The 26,452-nt window shown below is 42.0% G+C and overlaps 1 protein-coding gene across 1 annotated transcript; it reads left to right on the top strand.

Moving 5' to 3' along the window:
• Positions 1 to 570: 570 nt before the first annotated feature.
• tango6 (transport and golgi organization 6 homolog (Drosophila)) lies at positions 571 to 25,172 on the top strand. Its single transcript, XM_072695687.1, has 18 exons — positions 571 to 648; positions 1,087 to 1,745; positions 2,323 to 2,433; positions 2,575 to 2,737; positions 3,031 to 3,137; positions 3,923 to 4,085; positions 4,355 to 4,440; positions 4,749 to 4,861; positions 5,434 to 5,610; positions 5,691 to 5,817; positions 6,545 to 6,739; positions 7,505 to 7,639; positions 9,105 to 9,734; positions 10,795 to 10,852; positions 13,923 to 14,081; positions 18,560 to 18,711; positions 21,572 to 21,685; positions 24,262 to 25,172. Exons 1-18 carry the CDS (start codon positions 597 to 599, stop codon positions 24,436 to 24,438), a joined length of 3,378 nt encoding a protein of 1,125 aa, XP_072551788.1. The 5' UTR covers positions 571 to 596; the 3' UTR covers positions 24,439 to 25,172.
• Positions 25,173 to 26,452: the final 1,280 nt, after the last annotated feature.

Here is a 26,452-nt window from a genome sequence, read left to right as displayed (position 1 = left end):
GTTTATACGTCTTAACACATATGCATAAATGTGGATAATTCATGCTTTCACTTTTAATGGATTAAGATGTAAAAGTGCAATAAATAGATATTTTTGTACACCAATAAATAGATATTTTTGTTCTTATATTTTGAACATTAATTATTAATTATTAATTAATATATCAATATATATATATATAAAATAAATAAATAAATAAATAAATAAATAAATAAATAAATAAATATATATATTACGTACAAGTGTTTCCCCAAAACGGACTACAAAGTCCGTCGCGCTGATGACGTCAAGTCCGCACATTCGTGGGAGCGGCGTCGGCACCACGCTGTGGGGATTGTAGTTCTGTTGTAGTTTCACCTTCAGCAAACTACAATATGCTGCTATTATATTTGCAGCTGTGCTTTGCTGTGTGGTAAAAAAAAAAGGACGGTTTTATTTCCCAATGGCAAAATGAATAGCAATTACCCTCCCTATAAAAGCTTTAAATCACATGGATATAATAACAGTAGGACTTTTACTTTGCCCGTCAGTCCTACGTCACCAGCATCCAAAAACAGGCGACTCGTTGGACAGTGTGGAGCGTTGAGGTGAGGGAAATGAGTGCTGCACTGATAAGCGCCCTGGGTCTCCTCACCAGACCTGTCCGAGGTATGAGATGGACACGTTTAATAGCCACATGTTTTGTCTCGGTAGTTAAACCTAACTGTGGGTGTTTTATGGTGTTTAGTGGAGCATTAGCACACTTTGGGAAGCACAGCAACGTCATGAGTACGGTATGATGTCATGTTATGTCATGTTTTTACACAGTTTGATGGTTAAACACTTAAATCTTATGTGAGTTTTAAGAAGGGAGACCTGATTTGAAAAGCAGAGTAACAGGAAGTGGAGAATATGGGTTAAACAGTGCAGAAGACCCCAATACCAATGAAACCCTCCAAAAATCAAATGGGACAGCACAAATTCCTCTGCTCCAGGAAGCTAGAACCCATTTCTGTTACTTGTTGTGGTTGAGTACATTTAAAAGCATTAAAACACTGAAGGATTTGTGTGCTTTGTCTATCCCTGACTATTACTGTGTTTTTCCAGAGGCCCATCTGAGTGGTGCACATACGACGCAGCATGAAGCACTTCTGTCTGCCCTCCAGAATAATCTGTCTGAACTGAGGGAGCGCCTGTTGGCTGGTGGAGAGCTGGATCAAGCCCGCCAGTTACTGGAGGAGGTCAAGAAGGAGGTGTCCTGGTTCTGCACTGACACAGAGGACCTGACCTGGAGCTTTGTGCAGGAATGCCTCCTGCTGCTGCTCTGCTTGTCACGCCACCTGACCAGTCTCCTAGAAGCCTTTAACCACGACCCGAGCCGTGCCACTCCAAACCCCCGCACCCCGGAAGCAGCCCCTCCCTTACCTCCAGATGTCCTCGGTGTGGCTCAGCAGAAGACTCTGAGCACTGTGCTGCAGTTCCTCGTCACCCTAGGCCTTTGCCCGTATTTGGCCCCGGGTGTAGGAGTGGGCCTGGATCGCCGGTCTGCGTTTGGAGCTGCGGTAGAGGCAGCAGTGCGTCGTGAGGTTGCTCCTTCCTGCGAACGCAGACTGCTGATCACCACCACTGTTCTAATGGAAGTGGCCAGGCTGTCATCACTGGCTACTCTGGTCTTTACTCGCCACTTAGGTGATCTGATGGCAGCACTGTGCCAGTTAGGCTATCGACCCCATCGTCCCGAAGGAGACGGTGCCGAAAACAGCAAGGTATCAGCAAGGTTTATACAAATGTTTACCAAATGTAAATCCACCTATGTTTGGGACTGGTCAATTTGTGCACCATCTATTTGAGATTACCTTACAGTCCTGTACTGTTTGATGCAACAGTGAGAAAAAGGACCTGCAAATGTCTTACAAAAACCTGGCATAATTGGCATAATGGGGGCTTAGTTCAGTGGACTAAGGGGCTGCCTCTATGATCTGAGGATCGCTGGTTTGAATGGGTCATGCTGCTTGCCATCGGCAGCTGGAGCCCAGGAGAGTACAATTGGTCTTGCTCTCTGTCAGGGATGGATTGATGTTACTTCCTCCGCATAGGTGTTGTATCAGAGCTGGGGAGCTGCGCCTTCCCAGCAATGCTGCATCAGCAGCAGTTAAAAAAAAGGCAGTGGCTTGCTTTACATGTGTCAGAAGAGACGTGATAGTCTTCACCCCCTAGTGTTGGGGACATTGCTAGAGATAGGGGGAATTCTCATGAATGGAGATTTGTTGTATTTCTATATAACAAAAAAAAAAGTGATCTAATGAGCAAGTGTTTTTGTGTGTGTGATGATAACGAACACAGGGCCTCACTGTAGAGCGGAAAAATTGCAAACAAGAATTGAATTGTCTTCTGAGAAGAGTTTATCAACCAATTGTCATCAAGGAGCTGCTAGTTCTGCAAGGTGGGCCAAAGGTGTGTACTTCTTCTCTTCCACTTTTTCTATTTTTTCTCTACTGTTTCTGTTTTATTATTGTGTCATGTCATCCTCATATATCATAATGTTCCATTTTTCTTTGGCATAACACGCAAGCTTACACTGGTATATGCCTCAAGGTGTCTCCAGGTTCAAGTGCTGGGGTTGGTGGAAGAGGAGGCAGGACCCTCACTCAAGCTCCTGCCTGGCTGAGGCGTCTGTGTGGTCAGCTGCTGTCTGAGAGGCTGATACAGCCGCATGGGGTCCAAGCTGTGGTCAGGGCCATTTTGGAAGGGGCTGGAGGTAAGGACTCATGTAGGTGATGTATGTTAATGTGGTTAGACTGAAGGACACTTCCAGAAATTACTCAAAGGGGTGGTGGATGGGCAAGGTGAAACATGGGCTTGCTGATGCATGGTGATGTATGAAAAATCATAAAACATTTGAGACATGGGTAAATGTTTCATCTTTGTGACAGACTACTGAGATGTAAGGATTGAGAACAGCAAGAAATCATGCTTAATATGCCCAAGGCCACAAACTGGTCCTCTGGTTAACGTCTGACATTGCCTGTCTTTAAACACTTTGACCACTAGGTGGAGACTCTGACTGGAGGAAATGTGATGCTGTTGCTAAGATCGTGGCAACCTGCCCACAACAGTCCCTCTCTGCAGAGAGTTATTACAGCCAAGTGTGCCCACAGGTAAGGAGTAGCGTCCAAAGCTGAATTTCTATGGCAGTGTGATGGGAAGTAGGTCTGGGCAATATGATGATATTTAATATAGCATTAATATGACAAATTATATAGGTAATATGCTTTTCTGAGTATATCATGGATTCTGTAAGTATTTCAATGACATTGACCTTTTTTTATAACTGTTTCGATACAGTAATTACATGTTTAGTCCTGGTGAAAGCCATTTGTACTCATAGTTGTCATAGATCTTCACTAAGAATGTTGTTAATGGCAATTCCTCAGATATTTCTCAGATAAAACCTCTCAGATATCCTCCCAAGGAAGTAATTTAACAGCAATACACAATATTTTAAGACCAGTTTACAATACTTAAGGATCTCTGAAGATCTTGAAACCAATCATTATAGAGGCTGAACCTCTAAACTCTTACATGAGGTGTAAGAAACAAGCATGAGGTGATTGTAAGGATATGGAATTTATGATTTTTTACTACCAGGAGTTTCTTGGAATTTGGAAAGTGAAAATCTATTTTATAGAAAAATGTTATGTTTGAAATGTATCTTAAGTTTGAAGTATGAAGAAAAATATCTAAAAAAAAAATATGTAAAGTTTTTTGTTGTCTTTTTTTTGTTGTTTTTTTTTGTTGTTTTTGTTTGTTTGTTTTTTTGTTGTTTTTTGTAAAGGTACTTCAGTCCAGCCTCAGATGCTTCATTTTAGTAGTGAACAGCCAGACTGGAATCTCCTAATGTGTATATTGTGTGCGTTTGTTTTAACCAAGTTACTGTTTTTAGGTACTAGAGCTTCTGCATTTCAAGGACAAGGTAACTGCGCAACAGTTCCAGCGAGTGGCCAGCACAGTGGCACTGACACTAGTGCAAGATCAGCCTGAGTTTGCCCAGCGTTTCTTGCTGTCTCCTCTCCTCTCACCTCTACAACATTGTGCAGCAGTTCCAGGTTTGTGTGTGTATATATGTGTGTGTGGAGGGGGGTGGGGGGGGATACTGCCGTTCTGCTTGATCAGCTCTCAGTGGACTGACTGATTGAGTATAGATCTCTCTGCTGTTAAAGTGTCCAGCAAAGCCTGCAGTCACTTGACAGATGGAGCTGTGTCATCAGGTTTCAGTTTGGTAAACCGATACTGGAAAGGGCTCATCCTTGTCCCGAGTCTAAATGTAACATTCTTCTTGGCTCTCAGCTTCTTTTTGTACCATTTATCTATTTAGAGGTGACCCGTGTTGCAGGAGAGGATGTATCCCAGGAGACAGTGCCTGAGAGGGAGCTGACCCGCTGTGTGGAGGATGTGTATAAAGTAAGGAACTGCTCCATGCTGAAGCACATTAAAGATGCTGAAGAATGCATTCATTGAGTATTAAAGTTGTAGTTTGATATATAAACAGTAAGTGTGTGAGTAAGTTAAAAAAAAAAAGGCAGAGATTCGGTATGAGATGACCAATAAGCACTTTTATTTTGCCTGAATGAAACGCATTAGATCTAGTCCGAGGTCAGGTCCACACTGCTGTAAAATTACAGTTTCTTTGATTATTTTGAAATGTTCTTATTTGCGGAAAATGCATTGGCTGTCTTTTAATTAAGGGCTTTGTCTCTCTCTCCCCATAGATCTATGTGGTGGGTAACAGGCCATCAGGAATGCTGCTGGATGCTCTGGCAAAAGTGGTTCCCACCATTTTCAGCCTGTTTTGTTTTACAAAACAAAATGTCTCACACCTACGGTGAGTAATATGGTTTAAAGGGATGGCTCAGCAATTTTTATAAGCAATTCTTATTTTTGTTCATTAAACCAGTGCTTTAACGGGCCTATGACCAGGGATGCTGCCATGGATTTTGTGCCCCCAAAACTCTTCTGCTAAAACACTTCATTAGTATTAAGTATTAATAAATTAAGGCCCTTATCAGTTACAAGCCCTTAGAATCGTCCTAAACCCTGCCTATGACATTTTTAAAATATCCACTTTCCACTACAGTCCATAAATGGAAACTTAATTGTTTAACCCCGCCCATTCACGTTTAAGTTCTAAGGAGTGTTTCAGCCTGGACTGCTTTTTGAACAAGGCACAATAAACGGCAACCAACTATAACAGGGGTTATTTTCATGCATGAGTCTTAAAGACACAGCGCCAAAAAAAACAGCCTGTTTTTATTATGTTTTATTCTGACTGTTTTTGGTACATAAAACTCCACACATATCATAAGTGGATCTCCTAGAAAAAATGCAAATGCATGAAAAATGTAGACTAGAATGCGAGAACCTTCAATAGCAGTTGATGTTGATAATGCTCCACAGTGCCCCCTGTCAGGAGATTCTGCTGTGGTACCTGTCTCATGCTGAACCCTCTTCAGCACTCTCTCTGCTCAAGGGCCTTTGTGTTCTGCAGGCAGATGGGGGCGGGGTCACACCTGGCTTCCAGTTCTCACCTGGCAGTGAGGGCGGGGCCAGGCTCATCCAGCGAGAGCTAGTCAGGTAACTGGCATGCACCATTATCGTGTAACATCATTTCATTCAAGTAGATTTAAAATGACTTTCTCTCCCGGGTGACTTAGAGATGAGGACGATGCTCTGTATGAGAAGGTGTCAGGAGAACAGTGGAGAGTGGAGTGTCTTGTGCAGCTGTTGTCTGAGATGAAAGACAGTGACCTGCCAGGAGACTTATTCCTCTTGCTTCTGCAGGTACGTAAACTCTCTCTGTTTAGCAGCGTTATGGCTGCATTCGCTTTACAGTACAGGTTTACACAGGTTTGTTGTTTACATTGCAGGTAATGTCCAGATCCCCCGTCCAGATCGATCTTTATTATTATTTGTACTTCCTGAAGCACAGACCACTTACTATAACATCAAAAATGCCAGTTACAGTGGTTACACCTAGTGTCTCATCTAGAAATACAAGCACATTGTGTAGGTCCCCCTTGTGCCACCACAACAGACCTGAGCATTGCTGGCATGCACTCCACAAGACTTTTGAAGTTGACGGTAGTATCTGGTACCAAGCCGTTAGCAGCAGATTCTTGTCCTGTAAGTCCTGTAAGTTGTGAGGTGCAGCATCCATGGATCGCATCAATGAGCCATAGGTGCCCCATGACCCGCTAATTTTGTACCCTAACACTTGATAAGCCAAACCTGGGGAAGAGAGTGGACGCAAGGTTAAAAGCTAACCGGCTGCAGGCTCTTCAGCTAGCTAACAGCAGATCAAGTAGGGGTTGTAAACCCTAAAGCTCCGTCTAGTGGAATTGAAACATCATTCTTCCTTTTCTCTGTTATTGTGGGTTAGAATCGCTTTATGACAACAAACAAAAGCTGTTCTGAAAAAGTAAGGGAGGCAGTGAAGTCTGCCTGCAGTCTCCCACCAGGTGCAACCCCTCAACCAGGTGATGAAATCTTCCATTATGTCTCTATGTAGGATCTGACTGGTTTGGCAGCAGAGCAGCAGGAAACAGAGGAGGAAGTGGACACATCATCCATGACACTACTTGAGCTAGAGCAGCACCTGGTGGGGTGTGTGCGTGGCCATGGCCAAAGGCTGGCCGTCCTGCAGACCCTAGCAGTTATGTGTGAAGGGCTGCCACACACTTTGCTGCTGCACAAACCTACACAGGTATGTGTGACTGTTTTTTTTTTTGTTTCCTCTGCTCAGGGCTTGGTTTGAAAACCAGAGCATTAGCAACTATCTAAATAAAACGATCAGATATGTGCATCGGCTCGCAGGCGTAATGATCTAAACCTGCATTTTAAGCATAACTTAGATAATTAACTGCTCCAGTTCTGGCCGGACTATGACTCAATCAGAAGGCCAAATCCTCTGGGAACACTTTTAGTAAATCTTGACCTTATTTGGTAGCAGCGGCTTTACTTGCCCTGCTCCTCACTGTTAAGTTTGTTGGTCTTTTAAACTCCTAGCTGGAGACTCCTTATCTGTATCTGCCTGTCTTCATCTTTGCAGCCTGGTTCCATTGAGAGTTCCTGTTTAGAGAATATGGGGCATGACGTGTCATACTTTAAGCTGTCTAAGAATAGCACACACTATCTTTGATTTTGCTCACCAAGACGCTCATAAATTCTCTTGAAGGCTTGGAGGAAAGGCATATCGTTGCTATTGTATCATTTTTGCTGGTTTTCACTTTTTGACTTAATTTAAATCTGGCAGTTGACAATTTTGTGATGAATGGACCAATAGAAATGCTCCAGAATAACTTTCACTGAAAGAAAGTTTTTGTTCATCTCCAGGTAAAGTTGTCAGTTTGGAGATTGCAGTTTGCAGTGTATTTTTATCCTCTATTGATTTAAATCACTGCTATTTTCTGTGACTATATTTATGGTAAACTTGTTTTCTCATTCATCTTTCATCATGCTCTGTTTCTAGGTAGTGGCCTTTATAGAGTCCATGCTGCGGAGGGCATGTGTAGGTGCAGAGCATGGTTCAGAGAATGCAGTTGAGAGTCAGACTCTCAGTATGGGGATGGGCCTGATTGCCACATTACTCTCTGGAGCTGCACAGGTATAACACACCTAAACACATCTACTGCAGTAATTGCTACCTCATCCTAGGATGCTCAGTATTTGGCTGTTTGTGTGGTTAGATTGTCCATGTTGAAACATTTGAGGATACCTAGCTCTTCAATATTTTTGTTACTGTACATGTTTTTGTCACATTTTACTTGTGTAAATCATATTTGGGTCAAAAGATGTTATGTGCTTATGGGCAGCTATGGTTGGCCTGTGGCATTTGTGAACTTCAAATACTTGGTGTTGATATTTCTACATGAGTACACGAATGCAAAAATCAAAAATCACCCTCAAAATCACCCTTAAATACATTAATAAATAAGTTATTAATGAATAATCAAACCTCAAATACCAGATATTAATGAATACTGGCCATTAAATGCCAATTATTAATGAAGTCATTCTTAAATGCCTGTTGTTAATGTATAATCCCCAATAAATACTAGCTGTGAATGAATAATCAAACCTCAAATACCAGATATTAATGAATAACCACCATTAAATGCCAGTTTTTAATGGAGACATCTCAAAATCACCCTTAAATACTTTATTAAATAAATTATTAATTAATAATCAAACCTCCGATATATAATAATCAAATATCCGATATTATGAATTATCACAATTAAATGGCAGTTAGTAATACACTCAACCTTAAATACCAATTATTAATGGTCACCCTTAAATGCCTGTTATTAATGTATAATCCCCAATAAATACTAGCTGTTAATAAGTAATCAAACCTCAATAACTAAATATTAATGAATAATCGCCATCATATGCCAGTTATTAATGAAGTTATCCTTAAAATTCAGCTACCAGTTAATAAAGGCTATGTAACATTGAACACATTTCTTAAGCATTTTTAGTCTTTCATCTGAAGGAACAGAGACACTTCCATCAGTGTTTCAGCCCAATAAAGCTACCATGCACTACACACACACATGCTGCACACATGTCCATTTTTATATTATTATTATTAGTAGTAGTAGTAGTATTAACTCTATAAAGACCCGAATCTTTATAGTGTGAACAAAATGTCTAACATTTTTTCCATACATTAACAACAATAATTGTTCTAATAATACAATTTTAAAAGATTTAGGCAGATAATAATCAAAATATGTATTATTAAATGGCACAATAACATCACATTTATGCTTTGCTAGTTTATTAATACTAATATACAAATACTAGTATAAGAGAATTTCATACAGGATAAAGTGTATGTAGCTTTAAAAAGCAAAGCTTCTGACTGCAGAGGGCGTGTGTAGGTGCAGAGCATGGTTTAGAGAATGCAGTTGAGTGTCAGACTCTCAGTATGGGGATGGGCCTAATTGCTGATTTACTAATCCAAGGATGCTCAGTGATTTACTGTTTGTGTGGTATAATAGAAAGTGTGTCATTTCCGAATGGGGCTAACTGCCTGCTCAGTGGTTGTATCTGATCCCTCTCAGCTATCTGCAGAAGACTACTCCTCCATGTCCAGTCTGCTGGCTCCCCTGGAGCGGCTTTCCCAGCAGCACCCTGATCCTGTCATCCAAGAGCTGGCTTCAGACCTGCGGGCCACCATCGCTACACATGGGGCTTACTGCCCAGGCTCTGTGATTAACGCCGCCGGACAGTACCGCCCTGGTGCCTCCACGCAAACGCTAAATCAGCCAAAGTGTCAGAACACAAGTGTCAGAACTCTTTCCACCCATGTTGACCCCTCTCATCCTGGTCAGCCATCATGCATTCCACACTCCACCTCAAGCACTGCAGCCTCTGGGCCATCACCACACCAGCAGACATCAGACCACAATACAGCTGTGTCAGTTGATGAAATGAAGGAGCAAGCTCAAGGTTCTGCATCTTGTCCTCAACACAGACCTGGAAAATCGTCCAGACCTGGAATTGGTGGAATGAACACTCAGAGACCTGCATACCTTACCCCTGCCCCCTCACCCAAGAAGCCCTTCTCCGAGTGGCTGCTGGAGGCCTGTGACCCAGATGTCCCCAACCGGGCCATGGCGTTGCGGGCCCTCACCCATATTCTAAGGGAAGGAGACAAGGAGGCACTACAGTCCCGGGACAAGCTGTTATCGGTAAGTCTGGGATTAAGTAGTGGTTGACTGTGAGGCTTGGTTCCTTGCAGGACTGCAGAATGTGTATACTATATGTCCAAAAGTTTGTGGACACCACTTTTAATGATTGTAGTGGCAGCTTAATTGTTTATTTATTTGTTTTTGGCCCATTGAAGCCAGTGTGCGCATTAGTAAGTAATATTATTCAGTGTGTTGCAGTAATTACATTAATGTAGTAGGTGTGATGTTTTTAATGGCACAGAGGCACGTTTATGTCGACCTTATATTAAGATCAATAAAACGATACAGTTAAAAAAGTCTCTTTTTGGTGCCATAACTGGGACATTTCTAACTGGTCTGGATTACGGCTTTGTGTAGTGTCGCACACACTAGCGACATCCTTTAGGTATGAGCACCCTCTTCAACCCCCACCCACTGACTCTACCGGTTGGTAGAGCACATGTTTTATGAATGAGTAATAATGTTTGGTGTCTAGGACCCCTAAGCCACACAAAGGTCCTTGGGGCATTCCTTATGATCTTGTTACTCATCTAATATTCTTTGTCATATGCCTCCCCCTTGGGTGCACACACTCAGACACCAGTGGGGGTGTTGGTGCATTAAGCTTCTCTTTGGAGTTTGTCTGCATAGTTGTCTGCCTGCAGATAAATATCTGCAAGAATACAGTCGTTTTATAGGATGTAGATCGTTGGTATCCTCACTCCATGTCTGTGAGGGATGAGTTATTAGAGATGGTATCGGTGGTAAAACGGCACTGGTGTATTGTTGTATCTGGTTAATAAAATATATTCTTGTTCCTGTTCTCACAAAAAGGAGTGAATCACAGCTTTGACTTTGCTGGAAATCACATTATAATCTGCTGTAGCCTCCAGCCATTGACAAGAACAAGTAGAACCAATTCAGTGGATTTAATTTGCATTCATTATTGAGTTTACCTTGAAGATATGCTGAGAACTGAGCTGGTGCCCTCTTGAATTGTCCCAGTAATAATCAGACAAAGGAATTAATTATCCCTCTCTTATTTTTGTCTCATGGTCCTGACACATTTTTTCCCTTGCAGCTCTTTTTGGAGAACTTGGAGCATGAAGACTCCTTTGTGTATCTTTCTGCTATCCAAGGTAGGATGTCAGTAACACAAGAATGAACCCATTTTAACAGTGTAATTGCAGATAACCTGTCTAATGTAGGTGCTGTGCCTAGGCAGGGTCGTGTAATGCATTCATAACTGACTCTTATCTATCAGGTCAATCGGATCTTATCTTTTCCTATAGTTTTCCTCTTTCTTTGCATGGCATGTAAACGTTTGAGCAACCCTGGTGAGAAATTTGTTACTAGGAATTAGGGCTACAGTGGTATACCAGTTTTAGGTATACCATGGTATGAAAACTGATGGTTATCATACAGTGCACATTTGCGCAATACCAGTATTACAGAAAGATGCATCTGAACAGAGAATCCCACCAATGTCTTACTCCTTGAGTTTGAAAACCAAACAGTCAATTGATTGATTAATGTAGAACAAATTCGGCAGATTAATCCATAATTAAACAAAATGGTTCAAAAAGACTCAACCTCACAAAGAGAGACATTTTACTTTCATTGTACATTGTACTTTCATTAATAATTTGTTTTAATGATAGTAAATGTTGTGTTCAACCTTTTAAGGGACAATGTATAATAATAATAATAATAATAATAATAATACTAATAATAATAAGGAGAAGAAGAGGAAGAATTGTGAATTACTGTATACTGTAATCCTGTACTGTAAAACTAATCATTTCTGAGACTGTTACCGTACTGTACAAATAACTTCATGTTGTAAAAATTCTACTGTGAATAGTTAAGTGAGTAAAAGATGACCTGATTACCAAAAAAAAAAAAAACACCCAGCATGATCAATACTTAGTAACAGTGCCCTTTGTCAAGTATCACAGCTTTTTGCTGTTTTTGCAGCAGCCAAGAGCTTTTCAAGTCATGTTTGGGGGATTTTTGGCAATTCTTCCTAGTAGAAAACATATAGTTCTGTGAGATTCTTGGGCCCTCTTGCGTGCACTGCTCTTTTTTTTTTTTTCCATGCACGGGTTGTCAATGATGTTTACGTCAGGAAAACCTGCTATAAGAAAGACCATGAACAAGCCATATTAATAACGAGCTAATTAAGCCCTTAGACCTTGGTAAAAGTTATTGGAGAGCTTAAATCTCTTCATCCTTTACTTACTCAACAGAAATTTAGACCAGACCTGGGGTGCCCAAACTTTTGCATGCAACTGTATGCTAAATAGCATCAGCATATTTAAAATAAGAGAGAGGACATTTTGAACATGGTGAACCGCCAGAACTTTTCTCACTATAAGAAGCGAAGGCTTATGAGACCTGATTGTCTTCTACTATCTGAAGATCTGGGATTCAGTGCCCGCTCTCACTTAGCTTCTTCCAGTGCAAGATTATGAAAGCTGGAAGGCCTCTGTTATGACAAACTCACTAAGTCCCTGACTGACCATCTCAGATTTGTATAATACTTCCATTAATGTCATTGTGTCTAACCCTAGTGCAGTGATTAAGATGGTATCGTCATTAGTTTCGGAGCTGTAGAGAGCTTTAGAAAGTGTGCAGGAGAGTTTTAGGAAAGTTGCTATCTCGATCCTACAGACTTTCCTGGATTCTGTAGGAGTGTCTTATCATCCCAGTCCGGACTTTGGCTTACTGTGTTCTTTGGGACATATCTACCCAGCTTCAAATAGCAGTGAAGTCACTCTTTCTCCTTCTTTCTCACAAAGATAATGTGAAGAAGTCTGGCGACACCCCAGAGGTACAAGGCTTGAACACAATCTGTTTGAATTGGCTTTGGCAGCGGAACCAGAGCAGCCCAATCCTACATTATATGTCCAAATGTTTGTGGACACCCCTTATTATGAATGCATTCAGCTACTTTAAGGTGCACCCATTGCTTACACTAATGGCAAATGTGCACACACACACAGCTTGTCTAGTCCCTGAAGAGAGGTATTGCCAATAGAATAGGACTCTCTGGAGTATTGAGCTGTGGAGCCGTGGAACTGTGTTCTCTCTATGATGATGATTCTCCATCCAATACTTTTAGCATGAGTTGGAGAATTGAGGGTGAGGTGGGGTGCTCGCTTACGCTTACCCTTACAGCAGTGCTCCTTTTCCAACCCCTCTTCATGCCTTACTGTTTAGAACTGAACAGACAGTTTTTACTGTGCCTTTTAAGGATGCTTAGACCTCTGTTCTGATTGGATGGCCTGTATTGGAATGTGTGTCCTTTGGAAAATTGCAATGATTCATCTGCTTCCTGACAGCCAAGGGCAATACAGTGTTTAACCTAGGGCTGGGTGATACGGTAAAAATAAAAAGGACTTTTCGCATTACACAATATTCATCACAACACATGTAATCACAGACTAAACACATCAGTAGCGAAAGATTCTTATAAACTACTATTCAGCTACTTTCCCGTACTAAATACAGTGATTTTTATTCAACATCTGCTGCTCTTCATCTAATTAAACCATTCTAAGTATACTGTTTGCAGTGAAACCTGCAGCTGATCAGTGTTTCTTAAGCACTAACAGTACTAACTTAGAAGAGCATATTGTTATCACAATAACAAAATTTATCACAGTACAATAAAATATCGCCATATTGCCCAGCTCTAGTTTAACCATTTTCACCCAAACCTTTCAGTCGCACAAAGGTGTGCTGTAAACCATCTGCAGTAACAACACTAGCATTAATGGCCAATAACATGTAAACATGGTTGTGGTAGTGTCTATGCAACTGGAGAGTGAGCGGCACTCTTGGAAACATGAACATGTACACCAAGCTCTTTTATTTTGAAATGTTTCCCAAAAGATTCCTTGAAAAAGACCCTTAAGCTCATTCTTGTATCCTCCAGGATCACTGGTTTTTGATGATTGAGGCAAAATAGCATTATTTTTTTGAGCGATCAGCTATACAGATATACAGTGCAATACAGATGTACACACAACCCCACTGTCCTTGAGAAGCCACTGGGGACCAGCTGGCATCTCTTTCTCTATCTTTGTTGTAGAAAGACCTCTGTTTTGCTCTGGGTAGTTGTAAAATAGAGTGGTTACACTTATTTGAGGTCATTCTCGTTGACTTTGAGTGATGTTGTGACCTATTTTCCTCCTGTGTGTGCAGGGCTGGTGGTGTTGGCGGACTCGTTCCCTGAGCAGATCCTGCAGAGGCTGTTGGCCGAATACCAGGGAGAGCTGAGTGCAGCTTCACCCAGCAGGGAGCGATCTCTAGAGACACGCCTTAAAGTGGGAGAGGCTCTGATGAGAGCCAGCAGGGCTATGGGTGAGTAGCCATTCAGCTAGATCTTTGGCCCAAAAAAATCTGGCTGATTTCAAATGTAGAAAATATAATTATTTGTGTATTCATAATTGTAAATTGTAGCACTATAGTTAGTTAATAGTTAATTCCACAATTGTTTCCTAAAGAGAAACAGGTTAATTGAATCATTGTATTCTCAAAGTAGTAAATATTGCCTCCTAAATCTGTGTATCTTAGCTGCCATTGCTCTGGGACTTGCAGTGTAGACAATGTTGATCAAACACTATTTTTCAAATTTTTCTAAAACCCTTTAAACCCTGTATGTAAGCCCACAGCTCATTACTGTCTTAATTTACGTCAGTTTCATAGGCCCTAAAATAGAACCCTGTGGGAGTCCACAAAATCTGGTAAGCTAAACAGCTATACAACAGTTTTCACTTTAGGATTAATGACTGAATCATTAACCTAGGGTTTATGGGGTTAATTCAGAGCTGGAGCTTCTGTTCATGTTTCTCCACTCAGTTCCTTCTGTTCCTATCTGACAGCTCAGGGTAGTGCCAGGTCCCCAGCTCAAGCATGGGTTTATATGTGGGTCTTTGTGTCTGTGGGTTATTCATTCTGGCCCTGGGGTGTCTGAGTTTGGCCCTGCTCCTCGCAGCTAACAGAACATGCTCTCAAAGAGTCCAACAGCTGCTTCGCTCGCTCCCAAAAACACACACACAGTCAGTCCCTCATCAGTTCCCTTACACTGCACCAGCAACCCACAGACCTCTGAGCCTTGCCGCACACTCCATCACCACAGTGGAGCTGTTGCTCCTGGCACGATGGCCACAACTCATAAGCATTATCTAATGAGTTTGAGGTTTCTATTCCTATCGCTACTAATGCAGCTGAGAGTTATAGTCGATAGCCATTTAACCACAAGATGATGTTGCTGCCCTTTCACATATAGTCTATTATTATGATTATTATTAAATTGTCTGCACATATTTGTCTTGATTAGGACTTCTATATAAACCTTTAGCTAATGAAAAGGCACAGACAGATGGTGACCGTCAGAAGGTGCAGGATCAAAGGGGAGATGGTACTCTTTTGCTGACTCCTTCTATTTTCTAAACACACTCCTAAACGTACACCTGCTCTCCACTTCCCTTTAACCTATAGTGGATAAAACGTCCTTGTGTCATGACAGCTTTTGAAGGTTACATTCTTCTCCTAAAAAAGGTCTAGCTGCAGGGGTCCTGAAAGGTTGTGCCAGGTCTAAAAGCACCTCCTACAGCTCTCTATGTGGCTAGGCCAGTGTAGTCAGCTGGCAGTAACAAATATGGTTTGGGCAAATGACCAATAAAAGGTCAAAAATATAAATACACCACAGTTCATATTTGGTTAAATGTCCCTTAGCGCGTTGTACCTTGACCAGGCACTTTTGGTAGTCACCTCAAGTTCAGTTAGATATGTTGTTTTCCTAGCACAGAGCTGACGTTTAGGCACCACATGTTTTTATCTATTCCACAACCCCTTATTATGTGTGTTTGGGGTCACTATCCTGTTGAAACGCCCAATTGTGACGTAGTTTTTGTATAGGTTACGGTTTGAGATTGTGCTGAGGAACTCTGACGTAGTCCTCTTTCTGCGTTATACAAAGTACCAGTTCCACTGGCAGCAAAACAGCCCCAGAGCATGATGCTACCACCACCATGCTTAACAGATGGTACAGCGTTCTTAACTCAGTCAAGGTTGAAGGTATTGGATTCTTGATTGAGGTTGTTTTATGCATTTGCTGACTAACAAGAAAAATAAATAACTTCATTGTTTTAAATATAGTCACTTTTATGCGAATATATAGAATAAACTAAAATAAAATATCAAGCAAATAGATTTTCCTTTAATCATTTTTTTCTGTAATTTTTCAGATCCGCCAAAAAGAAAAAAGGGAGACACATTTGAGACAGTAATTTTAGCTTTCAGTTCGAAAGTATTTTATGTTACTGTTATGCTTCTATTAGTGACTTTTCTTTTGACACGGTCTGGCTGGAGCCACTCTTCCACCTCTACTGGCATAACCAGCAAACTGATTGGTTGCTTTTGTTGAAGGGTGAGATCTGTGAACAGACGCCGATCATCACAAGAACGGCCATTTAGATTTTAACCAGTGACCGCTCTCCTCGTTTATAGCATCTCTGGGTTTACTTACTGTTAGAGTCCCTCACCTCACAGAGATAACCCTACACTGCTCTCACACACCAGAGTGATGGCGCTGCAGATGTGTGGGGGTGTTGCCTAATGACTGCAGTTGCCTAATGTACCAGTTTTATCCACATGCTCAGTTCACGTGACAGACAGCTGCTCCGGCTGTATGTTTTCACACTGTAATGGTTCAACTTTGCCGATTAATCAACAGTTCACGCGGGTCCTGAACCATTCCTAGTTGGCGTGAAAAACATGCATGATGATGTCACCAACTAATCGACTGTTAAATTAGTTGCCAACTAATCTGGTTCTCAATTAGTCGTTGCACATATATTTGGAGTAGGGGCTTCTTCCATGAGCTTGTTCCCATGTTTGCGACAGCTGCTCTTGCAGCTTGCAGTTGTTTAGCAATGGTTTGAAGAGACTTGTGTAAATCTACGATCATCCTTCATCCCAATCAGATAGCATTCTTCTCTCAAAGAGGTCTCACCACAGGGGTCCTGGAAGCTCGTACCAGGTCTGAAAGCACCTCAAACATGCTCTCAAAGAGTCCAACAGCTGTTTTGCTCGCTCCCAAAAACACACACACAGTTCCTCATCAATTCCCTTACACTGCACCAGCAACCCACAGACCTCTGAGCCTTGCCACACACTCCATCACCACAGTGGAGCTGTTGCTCCTGGCACGATGGCCACAACTCATAATGGCTTTGAGAGACTCGTGTGAATCTACGATCATCTTTGATTCATCGCAATCAGATTGCATTCTTCCCTCAAAAGAGGTCTAGCCACAGGGGTTCTGGAAGCTTGTGCCAGGTCTAAAAGCACCGCAGACGGGGCTCTCTAAGGTCAGGCCAGAGTAGTCAGCTGTTGGGGCCCAAGCCCACTGAACCCACCTGGGTTGACTCCCATTCAAGGTGGCCAAGTGCCAGACATTTAACATTGAATCAAAGCTGCCTCAGACTGATGAGCACATGATGGCGCATAGACTTGCAGGTAGTTGATGCAATACTGGCTTGCATCAACATCTGCTTGTGAGCATAGAAGCACTAATGCCCATTACACTGAGGCCTGTGAAAGCATGTATAGTCATTAAAAATGTTAGTTAAATGCCCGGCTTGTTACTATGCAGAATTATGCTGAACAACTCACAGAGTACCAGTTTAGCCTTTAGCTCATGCTTCAGGAATGCACCTCAGTCTTTTTCAGACTTTCACACAAAGATGGAGAGATTGAAAGAGGAGTGGTGATTTCAAAGCTGTGTGTGTGTGTTTGTGTGGTTAGGCGAGACAGCTCTCAGCACCTAAGCTGTGTGATATGTGACGGAACTGGAACCGTGGCTCTCTGAAGGATCAGTGTGTGTTAGAGCTGATGTAGTGGAACAGCGCTGAGTGTGAGATAATGGAAAGGCTTTTTTTTTCTTCCCCCTGAAAAAAGGCCACTAAATGATAAGCCAGCTGTGGACTTCACAGAGGGCAGGTCTTTTAAAGATGTGGAAACAAGGAAGAGAATGATTAGTCGTTGTTGTTATTATTAATGTTAAATAATTTGGGAGACTTCGGACAACTTGTGGAGTCCAGTTAGGAGGTATTGGTAGTTATCTGCTCCTGCTGTTTAGCCTCTGTGTTGTAGAGCTTCAGCAAAGTGCTGGGCGAGATGACATCAAGTCAATATCAAAATTATTTTACTGAAAGACAGACACAGCATTTTTCTGGAGTTGCTCACATGACTACACATGTGGTAGTATGTTCTTAAGGGGAGCATGCACAGTGAGGACAGTATTAACAGCAGGGCTGGATGGAGTGAGCACTCATTTGCATCACTGGATTTTTCACGGTGCATAAGAGTATAAAGTTAAATAAAAATTAAATGTTTGCTGTGAGGATTTGATTGAATTTGATGAAAAAAGCGTTAGTGGGGTCATGTTGTTGGATGATCACCACCCCACCTCATCCCCAACTCCACAACTTCTTCCAAAAGTACTGGATGAAGCACCATCATTCCAGAGAACACGGTTCCGCTGCTCTACAGCTTAGTGCTGGGGGGCTTTATACCCCTCTAGCCCACACTTGGTATTAGGCATAGTGCCAAAAGGTTCAAGAGGTCCAGAGAGTCCTGTTCTATTGCCAGTACTTCTCTACAGGGCCAAGACAAGCTGTGTGTGTTTGCATTTGCATGTCTAAGTCAGCAGTGGTTGCAGCTTAAAGTAGCAGAATGCATTTATTAGAAGGGGTGTCCACAAACATTTGGACACATTGCGTATGTTTTACTTGTTAATTGAATTTGAAGCTGAGCTGTATCTCCTTATTCAGGTGACCTGGCGCCACATTATGGCCGTCCTCTGATTGGTGTTTTCCTGAGTGGCACGCGGGACGAGGACAGCAGCGTACGCACCAGCTGCCTCTCCAACCTGGGCGAGCTGTGCCAGCGCCTTCAATTCTCCCTCAGCCCCCTGGCACAAGAGGTAATAGCCAACTGCTCACCAAAAGCCAGTAGTCCCGCTTCTGGACAGTAGATTAGATTAGTTATTTTGTAAATAATTTGTAAATATGGATTTGTTAAGATATGCAGTAAGTCAAGTGACAGGGGCTTTTTATACCCCAGTGTAAAAACTGTATGTCCAAATGTTTGTGGACACTTTTTGTATTAAATGCATTCTGCTACTTTAAGATGCACCCATTGCTGACACAAACGTGCAAATCTACAAACACAGCTTGTCTAGTCCCTGTAGAGAAGTACTGGCAATAGAATAGGACTCTCTAGAGCAGATAAACATGAGCTCATTGGCACCATACCTCCTAATCCCAGACATGGGCTAGAAGGTATCAAACCCCCCCGGCATTGAGCTGTGTTCTCCGGAGTGATGGTGCAGCATCATTTCCTTTTGAGATGAGTTCTTTTTTTTATTTTTTATTATAATACTCTTTTGGTAAGAAACAATGAATGAGCAGGCGTCCCAGTACTTTTGTCCATACAGTGTATGAATACAAGGCACAGACTCAGGCCCATATTAAGACATCATCATTGTATTGAATGAAATTTCAAAATTTCAGTATAATTTAGGATCTTTATATATATTACAACCATTTTAAAGGTATCATCACGATCCAATAAAAAAAAAAAAACATGGTGACTTTTCAGGAGATGGCAAAAACGCCCTTAACTTTGAATGAAAGTCTATTTCTATTGGTCTATTCATCCAGAAATATTTACACAGTGTCCAGAAGCAGCTACAGGGTTCAAACCATGGAGAAAACTAAAAACAGACAAACACGGAGATACATGGTTTTCATTGGACGGCAGCAGAATGCAGCTATTCGACCTGCTGTTGCATTTGATTATGACACTTTTAGTCCTTATTGAAGAAGATTAGCCTGTCAATTTAGAACTGGTTTATTATATTGTCAGTCAGTCTGCTGTCGCTGTCAGCTGATCTGTCACTAGTCATCATTGAGTCTTCAATTCCAGTTGAGGTTGGCCAGGTAAAGCTGCTGTCTAGACTGTGAGTGAGGGTCAAGGCAAGGTCAGGTGGTCAGCAGGTGTGAGCAGCAGGCATGCCTTGATCATGAAGGGATAAAATCATGTCTCAGCTCTCACACATCAGCTTGCATATTATATAATATTATCCCCCCCCCCCCATTTAGGTCCCTCTCTTTATAGAGCCTAGTGACGTATTAGCGGGTTTTATTTAGTGATGTAAACATAGCATCGCTACTTTTGAGCTTGGAGGGTGGATTGTTACTTTATTTATTCTGAAATATGGATTCAATCTCATAACTAACTTTTATTCTTTCACCCCTCCCTCATCTCCCTCAGATGCTCCCCTCTTAGCTCTTAGCTTAATCCAGCCCAATTACTGCTCAGTCATTTCCTTTATTAAAGCTTCTGTGTCCGAGCTTCGTCGTGTTTGAGGCTACAGTTATCTAAACTACACTAAGATATTATTAAAAAACCTCCTCAATACAGTTTATTAGACACATTTTAACTTGTGAGTAATCAGAATTAATCACAGAATATTATTGTGATGGACGCAATTCAACTTTTTAATCCTTTGACATCACTAATGGAAATAAATAAATAAATAAAAACTACAGCCATGTCAGTTTTTCCTAATAGTGCAGCCCTAGTAACCAGAACCTTTTTTTTTTTGGTGAAGAAAAGGGGCAAGGGTAATTGTGAACCAGTCAAATTTGACTGGTTCCATCAGTATCTGAGCTGGAGAAACCTCAGAATATAAGTAAAGTGTGAATATGTAGGTGAGCAGGCACAACCTAATGCAGTTAGTCTTTGGTAAATAATTGTAAAAGTATTTGAGAAAGATTAATGCAGATTACGCAAGCTGACAGTACATATCTGCTATTTATTGGCAATTTGGTTGAATTAGGGGGGCGTTGTTACGGACTGAGGGGATAGTTGTAACAGTCACTAAAAAAGGATGGCTAAAACTATTCAGTTTTGTTTTGTATAAACCAGACATGCATCCCAACCTCAATACATACAAATAGGGCTGGCTGGGCGATATGGTAAAAATATTATATCACCCTTTCACCCTCATGACCACAACAGCCTAGCAACTGCCTGACAGTGGGAAGCACTTAAGCTGTGCAACACTTCTGCTCTTCTGTTTTTCATTTAGGAAATGCACTTTTCTAATTGACATCTATAATGATTTTGACATATTGGTGCATAAAAAGTCCCATAAATCCCACTGTTGCATTTCCTCGGTCATTGGTTATCCCAGGAGGCTTAGTTATAACCCTGCATAGCAACAAAACCCACCAGTACCTTAGCCTGGCTAGCTCTTACTGTGTGTTCTTTATATGCTTCAAAATTGTGCTGTATTGCAGAATGTGATTAATGTACCACCAGTTTGTGTCCTGCTCTTCCAGCTATATTTGCCTCTTTGTGAATGTATGATCAGATATGTTCATTTAGTTGTGTTTGTGTGTGTGGGTGTGTGTGTATATATGGTATGTTGTTAAATGTGGCTGAGGTACAGTTCGAGAAGGGTGGGGCAGCTCTGAGCTGTTCATGAATAAGCAGCTCTGTCACTATTACTAACAGGGGTGCTTATTCATGAAAAGAGAGCAGTCTGCAACAGGCTGCTTCCACACACACACACACACACACTGTTTGTATGTTCGCTGGTGTGTTTGTGTACGTGTGAGAGTGCTCAATCATCAATCGACTCAACATTGCATCAACATGGACCACAGCACTGCAGAGCACTGCAGTCTGTACTGCACACATACAGTCATGACTTATCTCCAAGGTGTGTGTGTGTGTGTGTGTGTGTGTGTGTGTGTGTGTGTTGTCTCTTACAGTTGAGCACATGTCTCACAGCCCTGATAAAGACTGAAAAAGAGGCAGAGGTGCGGAGAGCTGCAGTTCACGCCATTGCTGTTTTACTGAGGGGCCTCAGCGATAAAACCACTCAGGTGGGTACAACTGTATGTGAGTGAGTGTGTGTGTGTGTGTCTGTGTGTGAGAGAATGAATGTGATCATTCATTAGATGCATTAAAAAAAAAAAAACAAGGGTTGGGGTTCAGTGTACTGGTGCCTTTAACCCCTATGACCAGCACACGTGGTTCAGAGGGAGGAATTCAGTGGGCAGCTGGAAACGTGGACGAGGCAGACGTGTGGAAGGGGGGCTGTCATTTACTGCTCTCTTATTTAGTCTAGCCCTCACTGAAACAACGTGTATTTTCTGCAATTGTCCTCATCTGTGTTTAGTGTGGTTCCCATGGTCCAGTGTACTCCCCAAGTCAGCACAAAGCCACACCCACTACAGTATCACTGCTGGATTACAGAACCCAGCAGTAGAGCTGCAAGTACTGTATTGCATTTGAACTATGATTTGCAATGTAACTGGATTAAGAAGACTGGCCCGGACCTAATCTATTTACGTTTATCAGATCATGTAAATGCCTTCATTTAACAGTCTGACGGAAGACTTGCATGAAAGATGTGAGACTGATGCCTGCAGCTAACCTTGGGTCAATAGTTGCTATTATTGCATATCTAGATAAATGTCATTGTCTTTTACATGCAAAGTGCATTTTATCTTATATTGCTTTCCCCCTTATTTAACCATTGCCTTAGTACAGTCATTCTAATATATGGCTAGTTAAAAATGTACACAACTATAAAATAATAATAATAGTAATAATAAAAAAAAATGGATGTTATGAAATAACCAAAATTTCAGGAGGAGGAACATGCCTGAAGTGCCTCCTCACAATCTAACATCCTATAAATACCATCTTCATCATGTTCATGTGTCTTTCACAAGTCTTAGCAACCCTCAATTACCCCAAAAAGTGCAAAACAGCAAAATCGGAGCTCATACTAATGTACCAGTACTATAACGGCAATGTATACTTTGCTTAAGGGCCAGAAAGGTAAACAAAATGGGCCAGGGTCTGGAGATTTTGGGATGATGTATGAAGCAGGGGTTGATCTCATGGCCTGTATTGGCGCGACTGAAGAAGACAGCTGTGTCTGTATTTTTTTATGTGTAACACATTTAACCAAGACTGGTACCCAGACCCATTACTGTGAAGTGATTGAAGTGGTTGACTTCTGGGCACTTAACTGGCATTCCAGTCTGGCAGACTAAAGTTATTCTATTACATTCAGGTAATCCTGTTACATAGTAAGCATGTGCCTGTGTGTTAGTGTGCTGATTGGTGAAAAATTCTGGTTCCTAGGTTGGGAGTATCATCTCAAACATCTCACATTTATTTATTTATTTATATTTTTAGATTTATTGATTCAGTATTGAGAACTTTTGGTTTCTAAGCCTTCAGAGTCTGGTAAACTCAGATGCCTCGGATTACTTCTGTACTCAAACATACTTTCAGTGGTGCTCTTAGCTTTCCCACAGTTCCTGCTGTTGAAAACACCATGTAGTTTGTGTCAGTTAATAGTAGAAGGTTGTTTTGATATTTCTGATGTCTTCATTCAGAGCTCTCGTCATGAGACAGCAGTTACGCATACTTCTGCGGTTACCATAAAGTGGTTCAAAGTGAAGCGATTAAAGCCTTGGCAGTTTACATTCCTCAAAATACTGCTTATCATCCACCAGCAACGTGTTTACTCCTTCAGATAGCCTTCTTTCTTTAATGCGTGAGGTCTTCTGAGTTAGTCTGTGGTCTGTGCAGTCCATGATACAGGACCTCAAGAACCTACCGGTTTTTATTAAGTTTCCATACAGTGTTATTGTTCCAGATGGCTCTTCTGGTATTACAGCTTTTGACAGAAAAGCAAAGCACCAAAGGGTCTTTAACAAGGCAAATGTCTTATACAGAGTGTATTTGTAAAGCCCATGGAGCCCTCGCCAAAATTCAGGTCCTATCAGTTGGAATTCTGAGGTTTCCTTGGGGACACCAGTTTACACCTGAAACACTTGCTCTTCAAACAGATCCACACTGACCTTCTGACCCATCCAGAGCCGTTAGTTTCTTTGCTATAGCATTGCTTCCCAGCATGAATCTCAAATAAGACCTTTCACCCTTCTGACCCTCTGATTTACACCCATGACCACACTTAACCACCCTCTTGATCCTTGGTATGGCAGTTTTGTATATTCTGTCCATACGATAGGATATTTAGCCAGTCTTTACTTTCTTTCTTTTTTTTTGTTTGGGATTCACGTTCCAAGGGCTAGGCTAAATAGGCTCTGCTTTGCAGGCACTGTCTGTTAGATCAATATCCGAACACTCATGAAGGACCTCCTGCAGTGAGTAATTATAGCTGTGGCTTTGCGACTGGTTGCAGCTGTTGCAGTAAGTAATGATACGGCAAAAGCAGGCAGGATGAGAGCGCTGGTGGATTCTAGTTTAGAGCTTAGAAACAGCTGCAGATTCAAAGTATCTCCTCCCCCCCTCCCCCCATTTTCTCTTTTCTCTTTCTTCCAGCTATGGGAGAGAAACAGTAGACCACCTGCCTGAGGGGGTGTGTAAAATTACCTGCCCTGTTTCACTGCCTGTTTATTATGCTCTCTCTTTGCAGGTCCTGGGAGATGTTCTGTTGGAACTCTATCGAGCTTTGAAGTGGGTGGTGCGCTCCGACTCTGACGAGGTGGCTGTGCTCCATGCTCAGCTGGCCCTGGAAGAGCTGGATGATGTCATGAGGAGGTTCATCTTCCCTCAGCAGAAACTGGAGAAGAAGATAGTGGTTCTGCCCTGAGTCTGGACGCATAACTGTTCTCGTTCACAGTTACATGACAGTTCTCAAAAGCAGGATATCTCTATTCTCTAGACAACACAAGCCAACACACGGATTGTCCACTAAAAGGTGAGCTAAGGTGAGCCAATGTTGGCTGAAGTAATCCAGGCTTGAGTTATCCAGCGAACCTGAGAAATGTTCAGTCATAAATAAAAATCATATACCATTGGGTCTCTCAGTTTTCAAACCAGGTGGTCCCGTCAAGACCTGAGAAACCAGCAAATAGCCTTTTGTCATAGGACACATAGGGCAAATAGTACACAGAGCAGACTGAGCAAAGCAGAGCACAGCATTTGCAATATTTGCCTCCCTCTGCACACACCGCAAGTCAGCATTCTACTCCGCGGCAGTAAAATAGTGCCTGTTTGCCTTTTTCCCCTCCTCACTGTTTGTGCTACATATAGAAAAAGCAGGGTTGTGATATTGCAGGAAACATTGTAAGACAAGGCAGGGCGATTTGTCACTCCTTGTAAAAGAACCATGCTCCATCTTGATGGTATTGAAAGTTTCCATGGCTGCAGTCCACATGCCTATGTCCTTCCTGCTGACCTGATGGAAGATATAGAAAAATGCTTGATTCTGAACTTTATCTATGAACATATCTGCTGTCTCATAAATTTAATTGAATGAGGGGGAAATCATTGTGCATTGGGAGTATGTAGGAGAGCTCTAAAATAAATATAAAATTTTCCAGATTTTTTTGTGCTTCCTCTTTTTCCTGTGTTTTTTTTCCATAAACGTACCCTGACACACACTGAGCAACGCAACAACCACATAACCATTGGAAGCTTGTTTTGGGTTGTTCTGCAGTATGATCACAGGTTTGGGGAAAAATCGTTCATGTATAGGCCGCTACCACCAGGTGCTTTGCCATATATTCATGTGAACTTGCTATATATTTACCAGTGGTTTGATTGCAGCATCTCTGAAGGTTGAGAATGACTCCTCTCATAGGCTTATGCAAATCATGAAAGGACAGAATTGCATGAAATCATACTGAGGTCAGATATTTAGACACAGGGTGCCATCGAACCTGGGGTCTACAGCAGTCATAATTGTTAATTTGTTCAGATTTTTTTGTTCATTTATTTCCTTTATTGCCTAGCCGGAATCACTGTGCATAGGGCAGGAATGCCCCCTGGACAAAGCACCAGTCCATCACAGGGTACCACTCACACCCTCACACTTTGGGTTAATTTAGCATGATCATGTGTGTTTTTAAAACCCAAGAGAAAATGCCCTGGGTCAGTGCACAAGGCAGACACGGGGAAAACATGGTAAACCCCTCACAGACTGTGATCGGTGGGAGGATCGAACCCACAATCCTAGAAGAACTCCTATACACTATATTGACACATAATTGAATTCAGGTGTTTCAGTCAATTCCATGGGATCCAAAGAATTCCAAAGAATGGGTCGCCTGTGCAACAAGTCCAGTTGTGAAAATTTCCTCACTACTGAATATTCCACAGTCAACCATCAGTGGTATTAAAACAAAGTGGAAGCGATTGGGATGGACAGTAACTCAGCCATGAAGTGGTAGGGCACGTAAAATGACAGAACAGGGTCAGCGGATGCTGAAGCATACTGTGCGCAGGGGTCGTCGACTCTTATGTGGCCTTCAGATTAGCTCAGGAACAGTGCATAGAGAGCTTCACAGATGGGTCTCCATGGCCGAGCAGCTGCATCCAAGCCTTACATCACCAAGCGCAATGCAAAGCGTTGGATGCAGTGGTGTAAAGCACGCCGCCACTGGGCTCAGTCGAGGCAAGTTATCTAGAGTGACGAATCGCACTTCTCTGTCTGGCAATCCGATGGACAAGTCTGGGTTTGGTGGTTGCCAGGAGAACAGTTCTTAAGTTCATAGGCAGGCGAGCGAATACTTTTAGCAATATAGTGTATAATAAAACAAGAAAAAAGAGCCAAGCCTAGTTTTGGCGGACCGCCATTGGCTGCATAAACTCAGCAATGGCAC

Source organism: Salminus brasiliensis, chromosome 13 (assembly GCF_030463535.1).
Source record: "Salminus brasiliensis chromosome 13, fSalBra1.hap2, whole genome shotgun sequence".
NCBI lineage: Eukaryota > Metazoa > Chordata > Actinopteri > Characiformes > Bryconidae > Salminus > Salminus brasiliensis.
Note: the sequence above shows the minus strand (reverse complement) of the source record. Positions and strands in the feature narration are given on the sequence as shown.

What these genes read in the sequence shown, in the direction of transcription:
- tango6 (XM_072695687.1), top strand. Translation starts at nt 597, where the DNA reads ATGAGTGCTGCACTGATAAGCGCCCTGGGTCTCCTCACCAGACCTGTC. An exon ending in TTCTGCAAGGTGGGCCAAAG is followed by an intron (nt 2,434 to 2,574) that starts GTGTGTACTTCT and finishes ATATGCCTCAAG; the next exon opens with GTGTCTCCAGGTTCAAGTGC. An exon ending in TCAGCCCCCTGGCACAAGAG is followed by an intron (nt 18,712 to 21,571) that starts GTAATAGCCAAC and finishes TGTCTCTTACAG; the next exon opens with TTGAGCACATGTCTCACAGC.